Below are 12,501 nucleotides of genomic sequence, written 5' to 3'. Positions count from 1 at the left end.
CTGGGTCCTGAACATTTCATGAGCAGCAGATTATTCCCCACAGCCCCTGGTAGGCAGAGGGAAGCGATGGGCTCCATCGTTCCTGTCCGCTGGAGAAGCTGGCCAGCAGGATAAAAGCCACATACAGGGTCAGAGCCTGGAGAGCTGATTAAGCGGCTGCAAAGTGGGTTCTAAGGATTAATCTGATTAGGATTGAAAAAGACCAAATGGGTGGAGGAGGGAGGAAGAGAAAAGAGGAGAATACTTAAGGGGAGCGATGAGGGTCCTGGGTGGTCTGTAAACGAGTTTGAAACAGTGGGAGAGTGTAACGAAGAGATGAAATCCAATAGTTGTACAGGAAGCTTTCACCAGGCTTAAAACAAATCCTTAAGAAAAACAGAAAAGAATCCAGGAAGAGGAATTGTATTACTGCTGAAAATGGTATTGGCATATTCCCAATGCATTTACAGCGTGTGACTGACAGTTCTGCTGCTGATCCCGGCAGTGGGGAGGGATAATGTCTTCCTACGCCTCAAAAACCTCAAAAGGCTCACAACAGAAAGTTCCCTGGGGGGCATTTCCACTAAACTTTTGCTAGTTTATCCTATTTTGTTTTAATATTGCTGGAAATCAGAGGAAAGCTGGGGCAACTGGTGGGAAGCAGTGGGTGACCCAAGTGGCAGGTGCCACTAACCTGCTTGGTTTATACCCAAGTGAGAATCACAGAGGTTGCTCACTTTATTTTTGATTGTTTTAATACAGTTATACTTTTGGTGAAGAAACACACAGAGAAAAGCAGTTCTTGGATTACATCACAGAGATAAGTAAAATCCCGCAGCAAACCTGGTGCTCTGCCACCCATGGTAGCTGGCGTCTGGGAGAGCTCACTTACTGCTTGCTTATCCCATCCCTCCAATCCTGCCATTAGTTTCCTTTTAAAGCTATTCTGAAAGTTTCTCTCTCAGCACCTGCGTACATCCAATTTACTTCGGCAGTCTGTGGTCTCCTGAGCCTGGGCCAAAGATGCTGGGTCTGCTTTATGATGCTGATTTGCAGCTCTACCTTTTATTTTGATAGTTCTCTGAAAAGACACTCCTCCCCCTTCTCCTAAATTCACTGCCAGGATCCTCGTCCTGATGAAGACGATAGCTGAACTGATGCTGACTTTGAGGTGGTTGGGAATCCACTTACCATTCGTCTGTCATGTTTGCTGTTCAGGGTAATACAAGCCAGACTCCTCGACCAAACACCGGCTGACACTAAACCTATGCTCTCACGAGCGCATGACTCTGGAAAGCAGCTTCCCTGCCTACTCTGCTTGGAATAAAATATCACCTACCATGTCCCTGCAAGTAGGAGAAATCTGCTTTTGTTCTGCTTAAGGTCCAAAGTTATTAATCACCCTAGTTCTTCTGGAGCATCCTTTGACTGCAGAAGACCTGTATTCCTTTTCACTTTTTAAAAAGCAGCATGACTGGGCATAAATGTCTTTATTTATCATTATGTCTTCTAAAATTGCAATTCCACAAGGACAGTTACACTTCTGAAAATTTACTGCTTCGCAGCTTTTGAGAGCTCAGACCTCGTTTTCAGAAGGGCTGATCGTCTGCAGCAGAACCCAAACTCTGGAAAACTGGGCCTCCTTCCGAGAAGTGCTCAGCTGGAAGTTATATACTCACTGAATCTCTGCTTGTGCTTCTGCCAGTAAACCCAACCTGGGCAAACCTAGCCATACCTGTCTTCCCAAGCTGAGCACAAATTCTGCCTTTAAAAGCATTTGCTCCCTCTCTTTTTTAAGTGATGTGCACATTTAACTATTATTAGAACAACAGCGCCCAGTCCAAAGTTGGTGATAACAAACATTTCTAGCAAATCGCATTCAAAGATATCTTGCATCCAATATAGAGCACCTGGGATTCATCTGAAAACCTGTCTCAGATAGAGACCTTCTTGCAGCAGCCTGATACAAAATCCAGATACAGCATAATAAGCTTTTGATGTCGTGTTGACATTTATCTGCCAATATTATTGCTTCATGCACTTACCTTATGATGGATCTTGTTACTTAATTGATCACAGGCAAGGTCAGGAATTGGCCCTTCTTCCAGTGCTAGCACTGACATCATGCAAATCACCAAAAACCAGGAGAAAGCACCTAATCCTCAGCTTCAAATCCACACTAAGCAGCCCTTCATATGTGTGAATGAGGACAACTGGTTTTTCACTTATGCCTCCGAAAAGGTCATTTTTCAAAACTTATGACCAAATGGAAAGAAAAAAAAAAAAAAGCTGAACACAAGCATGCTCTTCCTTTTGCCATCAGTCGCCTTAACTCAAAGAACAGTTTGCTCTAACAACAGGAGATGAAAACAAACTGCATTTATAATCCACCATGGGCAGAACCTTGTTTCCTCCTTGCTCTCCTTACAGAGGACTCATCAACAAGGGCTTTGGCTTCTACCTGGCAAGTTGTCCAGTGAGGGCAGAGGTGGACCGCAACTCACTTCACTCATATTTTCACAGAAACATATCTTCCAGAGTACAAATTTTACTGTTTCAAGCAATGGCAGGCTGGGAGCAACCCCAGAAACCCACAGCACGTCTACCAAATCCCATGGTCACTTCTTAAAACCCTCCCAGAGGCTGAGGGCAGGCAGTCGTCTTGGGCTCACAGCCACGTGTCCAGCAGCACTGAGCTCACCCCACCTCCCACACCCTTTTCAAATGCTTTTGGAAAAATCTGTAAAATTTCCCCATGTCAAAGCTGCATCTTGTCCCTCCTCTAAGCCTCAACCAATTCTGCAGCAAACCTCATCTGATAACACATGCACCGGGACTCGCAAGCAGCCCTGATCTCGCTAACTCAACTGCTGCGACCCGTCACCTCCTGTCCCAAGGGGAACCAGCAAAATCCATCAGCAAACCCATGCAAGTTCACGCCCTGCACAAAGGAAGGAGCAGAGACACAAATTATTCCGCGTTCAATGAAACAAAACCAGACCCGTTCGTATCAGCAAGGGGGAAAGGTGCCACGCTGTGCCAGAAACACCGAGGTGGGTTCTTTGGTTTCCCTTTGGTAGCTGTTGTAAGGGGAAGATCTGTGTTTCTCCCAGAAGACATCAGTTTTGGAAAGCCCTCCTATTAAACCTGAGCTCCCATAGCCAGGCCAGACCTGGGAGTTCCACAGCGAAGCCACAGCTTGGGAATACATTTTGTTGGCCTTAATTCATTATTGTGACCATCAGTCCTGACAGGATCCACCTTTATTGTCTTCAGAATGGAGAAAATTCTGTAAAGGGCCAATGATTGTAAACTTAGGATGCTACATAAATATTTTAAAACGTTATTAAAAAGAAGATGTCCAAAATGCTTTGCACGGTTACTTCTTTCAAATATTCTTGTTTTCTGTTTAATTCAGCACCTTTTCCTTCATATTAATTTATAACTTTAAAACATACATTTTGAGCATGAGATCCGAGTACTTGCTTCGCTGTTAGGACGATTTTTGCTTCCAGCAATGCAAACTGTTGCAATAAAGCCCATCCTGAGACATCAGAGATCATGAAAGCAGATCATTTTCTGATTTATCAAAATGAATTGCTAGATATTATTTACTTTTTGTTTCATAATAGGTTGCAAAAAGCTAGATGAAAAGTCTAACAAGGTCTAATACAGTGAAGAGAAGGGAGAAAAGAAATCAAGAGGCAGTTAAAGAGCAGTTAAAGCTTCCTTCTCATCCTTATCAGCACAGCTATCAGTCAGCAAGCCCGTAATTAGGTACAAAAGACATTGTGCTCTGGAGAGCTTCTCCAGGAACTGGAGAGCTGCTGTATGCCAGAAGCTGGAGCACTGACTGGCAGCCTCTATTTAAGAAAAACAGTTACAGAATAATTAGCAACAATTTGTACAAATCAGAAGAAGTGACCTTTGTGGCTGTGCAGTGTCTTATGTAAAGAACAAAGCTTTTCTCAGCAGCACTGACAAATTCAGAACCAAAATGTGACTCAGTTATTAAGTAGAGACTGGTTCAGCAAAGTCCTTCAAACTTTCCTGCTTCGTGGCAGCTGACCCATCCTGAGCACCTACAGATAACTCCACAGCAAGGAAGCAAATCCTGGGTCTGTGCTTCCAATGATGGCAAAGATTTTGCTGCTTTGGGAGGAGGTTTTTGTTTTCCTTTCCCTTCATCCCTCTGCCTCATCTTTGTCTCAGTAGTAAGTCTGCCTTCCTACCCTGCTTTCTGCAGCGAAGGATGCAAATCATTGAGAAACTCTTAGATACAAGGCACGCCCTTTAAAGCATCACTTAAAAAAATGAACTTAAAAGTAAAAATATAAAATACGAGTTGTTCCAGTAGTGAGCAGAAGGGCCACAGGTTCCTTGCCTCGTGCACGCAGCGGCTCGCACCTCTGCTGAGCTTCACCCAGCACTGGCCCAGCCGAGGACAGGCCACCAGGACACGAGGGACCTCCTGGGTGTGTTTAACAGGTCCCAAGCAGCTTCAGGGCAAAGCTGGCAGAGGAGGAGGATGCCCAGTGGGGCTCCCCTCTGCCACTCGCCTGCCCGAGCAGCTGCTTCGGCAGCTGTTCCTACCAGTTGGTGGCTGAATTTTACAAGATATCTGTCTGTAATTAAAAAGCAACAATACTTTGGCAGCCGTTAGAAAAAATGCATCACTGGATTGCATCCCACAGGGAGTACTTCTGCAGGGGAATACGGGGAGACGCAATAGATGTGACCATGTAGGACTTTCCCGTTTCTAAACCCCTAAGATTATCTGCTTAACTGCTCTGCCAAGACCACCACCAGCAGCCAAAAACATGGGCTCCATTTGGACCGGCTGCAGGTCAGAAATGCTCATCTCCTGCCTGTGCCACTCAAACCTGGCCCGTGCCAAGACATATGGTCGCAAGGTGCTCTGCAGTGCAAGCGCGAGGGTCGGAGAGCTGCAGGTTTGCTGTGGAGATTTTAAAATAGGGGTCTTGCACAAGAGGATTTTCTCCATTTGGAGCACGTTAAGACATTGTGCTTGTGCCAGCTAAGCAGCACACCCAGAATTAGCAAAGCTCGGGCCAGGTAAAGCTTGGCACAGGAGGAAGTGGTAAGAGGCCCCTGGGGAGCGAGCTGGTGCTCCCCAATCCCATGCCTGGCTCACAGACCTGGCACCTACTAACAGCAGTGAGAAAGCTGCTCCAGCCCACGCCCGGGCAATGTCCTGCAAGCTGTGCAAGCTCCAGAAATGGCCGAGTGGCACAAAACCTCCCGCAGCGGACTCCTTCCCTGGGGCACGCGGGAGCCTGGCTATGGGAGGGAGCTGTTGCACTCCGCAGGGGCCGAGGGATGCCCTCTGGAGCGGGCAGGGACGGGCAGGGGGACACGCTCGGCCACATCTCCCTGCTCGCACAAGCAGGGAACCGAGGCTGCTCCGTCTCGCCCGACGGGTGGGATGCCGCCGAACGCCGTGGGACCCGAGCCATGCGCTCCAGTGGAAGCGGAAATCTAGCTTCAGTCTGCAAACCGCTGCACGCATATTTGTAAACCATTGTGTACACAGTAGATAAATGCTTAATAATCATGATGACAAACAGACCTAAAACCCAGAAGCAGCTTCCCTCTGCATTAACTGCATCAGGAACAGGTTCCACTGAGCAAAAGCCTTCCTTTTACTGGGGCTTCTTGTAGGAATAAAAGCCATCTAACCACAGCCGGCAGTGAAGCGACGGCAAACCCAACAAATGATAAATAAAGCCCACGGCGTGTCAGACCCCAGGACTTCACCTGCCAGTTACCACCCAGGCACGTCCATTTTCACATGCTAATGCGGACACTGCTGCACGTGAAGCTCCGGGGTACCACGGGCATCAGGAGCCCCGACCTGCACGCACACCAGGCTGCAAACGTACGCACCTACCTTGGAGCCTCTGGCCCCGTTAGCAAAGAAACTAATGCAGAAGGAGGTTAAATTTCCTGTTCACAGTGTGTTGCCAAGCTGGGATTAGAGTTTAGGACTCCTGGCACCCAGAGCCACGATTAATCCGCCAAGCGTTTCTACCCCCACCCCTCATCCCAGCCTCCAGGTAGTTTCCATGTGCCAGGCTGCGTATGGTGGTGTAGGAAAGTCTTCTCATCCCCATCAGTGTCTACCTTTCTCTTCCATGCTTACTGGAGCCCATCTACTCCTCAGGGATCAGAGGAGAGTTAGGCTGGTAGGAAAATACCTTTCCTATGTAAACCATGCGTTCTGCCATTTCCCTCTCCAAATTACACAGCGTCACAGATCGTAAGCCCTCTAAACAGAGAGTCTTCAGTTGAGGAGCAGATCTCCATAAAGGCTGGGATTAAGGCCCTGCACATTAGAAAGGAAAGAGGGAGCAAAAATATGCTCCGTTTAATTACCCAAGCCATAACAACATTTTACTATTTTATACACGATTCCTGACAAAAGTGGAAATGTTATTTTCCACGAGCATAGCTGCTGGTTCTACTACAAATAAATAGTCCAGGGCGCGCTCACCATGCGAGAGATGGAGGCCATGTGTTTTCATTAATTCTCTTGGCAGAGAAGCTCATGTAGATTTTGGACTGCAGTTCAGGACTGGAACAGGAGAGCTGGGGTGGCCAACATACATCACAGCAGACTACATTTGGCCCAGGTCCACTTACGAGCTGGTCCAATACCCAGTTTTATCATCCTAATTATGAGCAGATTCCCAGCTCCCTCCCTCCCTCGCAGAGGTATCTTCAGCTTCACCCTTTTCTTCCTCCCTCTGGCTGGCTGAAACGAGCAGGTGAATTGCAGTCCTTTGTCTGTTACCGCTGGTAGACAAAGTTTGGCCTCTTTCATTTTCCTTTTATTGCAGCTTCTTTTGTGTGGATTAAAATAATTGATATTGATAATGTGATCTGCCCCCTGCCCCTGTTCCCAATTACTTGCACAGGCTGGGGATCCTGCATTATGGATATGACAGGAATGGTCTTAATTAGCCTTCTGGGCTACAGAACTGATTCTGGTTTTGATTTGAAATATTTGGGATTATGCAGGCTGACTGTTGTGGGCTGGGGTCACCAACGGAGCCGGCCGGGGGATTCTGGGGGGCTCGCTTTGAGCTGGCCTTTCTCACACTGCTGCCAGGTGCCTGGCAGCACACGGAGCAGAGCCCTCGCGCTGCGAGGCAAAACCAAAGGACAATTTACTGCAGCCGCCTTTGTGTCCGGGATTAAGAACGGCAGCGCTGAAGGGTCTCTGCATCCAAAGTTTTACTCAGAATGAAGCAGGACACCGATGGTCCAACAGGAGCTAACCGAGCAGCAGCCTTTGTGAAAGGCCACCTTTGCATTCAGTGGGTGAAACCCAATTAAAAGTAAACGATAAGAACAAAAAAAGGAGCATTAAAGCTGAACGGGCAGATACAGCTTTCTGGACCTGCAAAATTCCATTTCAAAACGTGCAACCAGTTAAGTCAGTCACAGGAGCAAAAAATAAAGGCGTCAGTGCCTGGCAAATTGATAGATTTTTTTTTGCTGTTTTGGGGAGAGGAATCTCAATCCTGTAACAGGACTGGTAATGTGGTCCCTGGCACTCGCATGCAATTCTCTTCACGCGAGTTGTGGAAAGACAGAGGTCCCGTATGAGCGTCCCTGTTTCCACTGCTCAGCGTGCCTACCCTGTAAAAAGTAATTCATAGGCAACACCTTGGAACACGTTCTGCAGGTCAGAGAAGTCAGGCTCTGCCAGGTTTAATTGGAAGGGGGAAATGGTTTCCAGACGTGATGAAGGTCCGCTGAGAATGTCACCCCACAGGTACATCTCCAGGGGCTCACAGCTCAGGCCTGCTGGCTGAAAGTAACTGCGTGGTGGAGGCACGAAATGGTACCTGGGTCTTACCAACACGGGACAAATGCAGCACCAGAAACTGTGCCAGGCTGAGACTTTGCAGCCTCGTGCTAACAGATGCGGCACGCTCACCCGCTCATTAGATGGACACGGATTACAGAGCAGAGGCGTTATAACACAGTGTGCAATTTGCAGTGGCTGCGATGTTAATCTAAAGAAGGGAATATTGCTTCAGTATCGTTTCCTTCATTAAACCAGGGCTACTCGCCCAGTGGAGCGTTGCTGTACGCAGCAATTTCTTTCTTTTTTAACACTGTTTATAGAAAACGCAAATGCAAAAATATAGGTAAAAAGAGAGGGGAAGCTGAGCTCCTCTCTCCGTAATCAAAGAGGAGACGACACTCAGAGCCAGAATACATACCACAGTTTATAATCAGAACGCAATGTAATCACTGAAACAGATGTCAAAAAGATAAAACCATATAATTCTGAATTGCCAACGATTAGTGCTCTGCATCTTGGAGAGCACTGAGATGCTCTATTTCTGTCTACATATGTCCACATTTTGGAAGCATAAGCAGAAAGCATTCAGCACAATGCTACGGAAAACTCCCTTCTGTTCCTCTCCTGTAGCTTTTGTACAGAGGGAGTTCTCAGTGAGGCTCAGGTTTGCTCCTGAGTCAGTCCATGATGGTGAGGGGAGGGAAAGAGAGAAATTGGTCTTTTAGGACTGTGTTTGGGAAAAATAGCATCACCAAGCTGGCACATGGACATGACTGTGTTGCCAGAGACAGAAGGCTACGATAAAGAAAGAAAACATGGAGAACGACCTGGCAGAAGAGAAAAGGTTAGAGAAAAACTTTCTACCAAAGTAACGCAGACAAGAGGAATCAGTTTTAATGTGCAGATTGCTCACCTCGTAGTGATAATCCATGCAAGTTAACTCTCTCCAGCAGCGATCTCCTCGAATTTTAATCAGCCCCTGGGGAGAAAAAAAAGAAAAGACAAAAAAATATTGTCACAAATATTTTATTTTACTTTATCTTGTATGTCCAGGTATTATCTCAAGATGCCAAATACTCTGGTTGAACTACAGGGAGAGCCTCTAAGGGCAGGGAAGTGCAGAGGCTGGAACGACCCCCCAGAGACCCACGGCACATCTGCACCCCAGGCCCAGTTGTTGTCCCTGAGGGAACATAATGCAATGAGAACTCCAACATGACTCCTTCCACTGCCTGTTTACTGAAAATTTGACACAAAATCCTTGTGGAATATGCCACGTCACTTAAAGGGTGCTGGAAGACGCCTTACCCACACCTGAGCCTTTGCAGAGCAGCGATGAGCAGCCCAGCGCTCCCAGCATCGGCTTCCAGCATTGCTGGGTACGAGGCAAGGAGGAGCGGAGCATCGAGAAGCAATAGGAAAAAACAGGCTCTGCCACTGGGATGTCTCTGTATAACAGACTGAAAAGCTACCTGCAGATCTAAACACAGCTGCGTTCACAATTTTAAAATCCAGACCCAATTATCTCCCTCTTGCAAAGCCGCCTCTGCTGCCTATGGAAAAGGAAATAGTGACCCAGGCTGGGATGGGGACCCCGCAGCCTCACCAGTCCTGAGCTGGGTGCAGAGATGCAATCAAAGTAATTAGAGAAACAAAAGAGGAGAAGGGGAAGGAAGCTGACAGATCTAAACACAGATGAATGTGCTAATGACAGGTCTGCTCCACCTTAGGTTAGAGGTTGGCAATGAAATAAGCAGGTATCAGAGGTTGCTGTGCATTGATATTTCAGGGCAACAAGAGGGTGAAATTTCCAAATCAGTGGGTCCATTCCAGGGCTGGCAGTAATATTGGGATTAAATTTCTTTGCCTCAATGACGAAGAGTAGAAAGGAGTCAGTCGTCCACAGCAGGAAAGACACCTGGCCAGAGATGAGCCTGCTAGCAGGAAGCCTTGCAATCAAGCCATGCCAGCCTGAAGGTATGCGGCTTCAGCCTGATGGCTTTGATGTATGCTGGAAAGGTCCCTGATTAGGATCACAATATCCCAAATTGAGGAAAGCTTCACTAGTCAAAAGGTTGAACCAGGTCTATCATCTGCATACAATTAGGGGGTATTTGCCTACCTCTGACATTGCCCCTAATTATAACGTTCCTGCCTTAGTAGAAAAATACAGGGAGTTTCTGCAAGGACCCATTGCTGGCTACACCAGGAGCATCCTGAAGCTTCTTTACATTTGCAGTAGGGAAGGTTTTCAAGAAGAGAGCAGTGACCTTTCAGTGCTAAAATCTGAGAGCTCAGAGGAGGAGGAGATTCCAGCACTATGGCACATCCTGGCCTATTGGTTTCATCCAAATTGCTAAAAAAAAAATCTTCACTTGCAGCTTTAAACAAAGTTTAGCAGGTTTGGGGCTCAAGAAAAATTCCAAATTCCAGTTAAAGACCCACCCCAAACTGTCCAGATCTCGTAAGCAAACACCCAGCTCCCAAGGCTGTATGTGGGCTGTGTGATGTCCGAGAGCCCAGGGCTGTCGAGCATGGAAAAGAGAGGACAGAGCAGAGTCTAGTAACTCCTGACTGATACAGAAAGGGTCAACTGGGAACGATTATTGACCATTTCTCCTGATACAGGACGTAAAGGCAATCTGATGGAGAGATCGAGTAGCTGATTTAGAAATGAACAGAAGACGTATGTTTCCACACAGCAAATCATTTACTGTATGGGAGCCAAAAGTACAAACGTGTTCAAAAGGAATGAGGCACGTTCCCAGAGGACAGGCTCGGGGTAACTTCTGAATACAACCTCCTCCCCGGAAAGTCCCTCAACCACTTCACTGCCAAGACCTGCCCCAGATCACTTTATGTTTTATATTCCTCCCCAAGCACCTGTTAATGGCTGCTATGAGAGACAATATAAGAAGTTAGCTGGACCTTGGGCTTAACTCAACACAGACTTTCTTAAGCAAAGATCTACAAAAATAGTTACAAGCTTATTTGGCCGGTAAATTAATAGGAAATAGGCACCTTTCTTGGTCTCAGCCTTATACCAGATGAAGTTTAGACACGTATGTCTTTGTGAGTAGGGGTGACCCCAACAGCCTTCAATAGGGCTGTTTACAGCCTTAAATTACACCTGTTATCAGGCACGTTGCTGAGTTCAAGCAGATTTCGCCCATCTGCTGTTCTGAATTATTTTTCCTTTTTTTCCCTAGTCATAAAAAAAATGAAATATTTCTCATGCCAATGCTAACTGAAGAGGACAGTAAACAGAAACTATTACACATTTTCAAAATCCGAGAATCCAGACAATTTACATCCTGTAATTTTTAGCCAAGAATAAACCTGGAGAACCTGGTAGAGTTAAGGCAGTAAAAGTCCAAACTCCTGATGGCACATGTCATGGAGCAGGATGAAAGCTCCCCCCAGCAGGGCCATTTGTACACAATACCGTCCTCTGGTCAACGAAGAAAACACCAGATAGACAGCACAGGTCCCTCCAGCTCTCAGCATCGAGTATCGGCTGCAGGAAAAGCATCACCGTGCAGAGGCAAATGCTAGAGATGCAACAGAGCAAATCGACACCATCGTAACAACTAAGGAAGAACAAGGAGATATAGTAAAGGGTAATCATTATTTTACAGAAGTGATTGATAAGGAAGGTAGCCATAAGGCAAAGGTTTCTGTGGTGTCTCCCGCAGCTCTGCACAAAACAGGAATGGGGAAGGGTACCAAGGCAGCGCAGTGCACACTCCGTCCCTGGAAGGTGGGCAGCCTGCGGGATGCTGGTACCCTGCACATCCCTCCTGGCCTTCAGACCTGTAAAACTCCCCGAGAGCTACACTGAAGCCTGAGCACTGGCCTTCCCAGCAGCCTCCAGAGGAGAGGTACCTTCAAACCTCGTGCACGCTGTCATCTTATGCAGGTTGCAATGGGAACGGTGGCTCCGTGCACGGCTGAGATGGGTCCACGCCAGGAGCTCAGACCTAGAAATACCCTGGCCTGGGAGGTCTGCATCTCAGCATCATCATGAAAGGGACACCCCCGCACCAGCACCACCGCCAAAAAAACCCCAAGCAGAGCTGGTCCAAAAAGCACGGATAAAAGCACGATGGATGCAAAGTGGTATCATACAAGACTTATGGGATGGGAAAGCAGGGCGGTGGGTACCACCAGCTGCTCTGCTGTTTTGCTCTCTAGTGAGTTATTCAGCAGATCCCGTCATTCTCTTCTCCATCACTCTGCGAGGGTGGGAACAGGGGAGGCAGGGACAAGACAGACTTGCTGTCAACAGCCACGGTTTCATCTCCCCCTCCCGAATCATCCGCAGCTCGCTCTGCCCCTCGAACCTTTTCTAAAATTACAGGATACATTGATAGCATCTCACAGGATGTGCCACAGCCGGCAGCCCTGTCAGTGACAGGACAGACACTAAGAAAGGCTCTGTGTAAGAATGCTGGAATATTAAAAAAGGACAGCTATCTTGATGACCTTCCCTCCTACCTTGCCCAAGCTGTTATCAAGCTCTATTATTCAGCAGGCATAATTAAAACAAGTATATGATAGAAAAACATCATACTGAAAATCAAAATCTTTCCTGCAATGAGTCACTGAGTTAATCACATTTTGTTTACTATAACGCTTTCAAACAGGAAAGTCACTTAAAGCTCTTAATATCAAATCTGTTTTTC

General features: G+C 47.0%; 1 protein-coding gene across 2 annotated transcripts in view; it reads right to left on the bottom strand.

Moving 5' to 3' along the window:
- LMF1 (lipase maturation factor 1) overlaps positions 1-12,501 on the bottom strand; it is a 204,607-nt gene that overhangs the window by 112,301 nt on the left and 79,805 nt on the right. For both annotated transcript variants that reach the window (XM_069810464.1, XM_069810463.1), the window contains one exon: positions 8,730-8,795. In XM_069810464.1, coding sequence (XP_069666565.1) covers positions 8,730-8,795 — 66 coding nt within the window. The remainder of the gene's footprint in view (positions 1-8,729; positions 8,796-12,501) is intronic.

Source organism: Haliaeetus albicilla, chromosome 22, assembly GCF_947461875.1.
Source record: "Haliaeetus albicilla chromosome 22, bHalAlb1.1, whole genome shotgun sequence".
Taxonomy (NCBI): Eukaryota; Metazoa; Chordata; class Aves; order Accipitriformes; family Accipitridae; genus Haliaeetus; species Haliaeetus albicilla.
The sequence above is the reverse complement of the archived record's forward strand: the minus strand, read 5'-3'. Positions and strand labels throughout refer to the sequence as shown.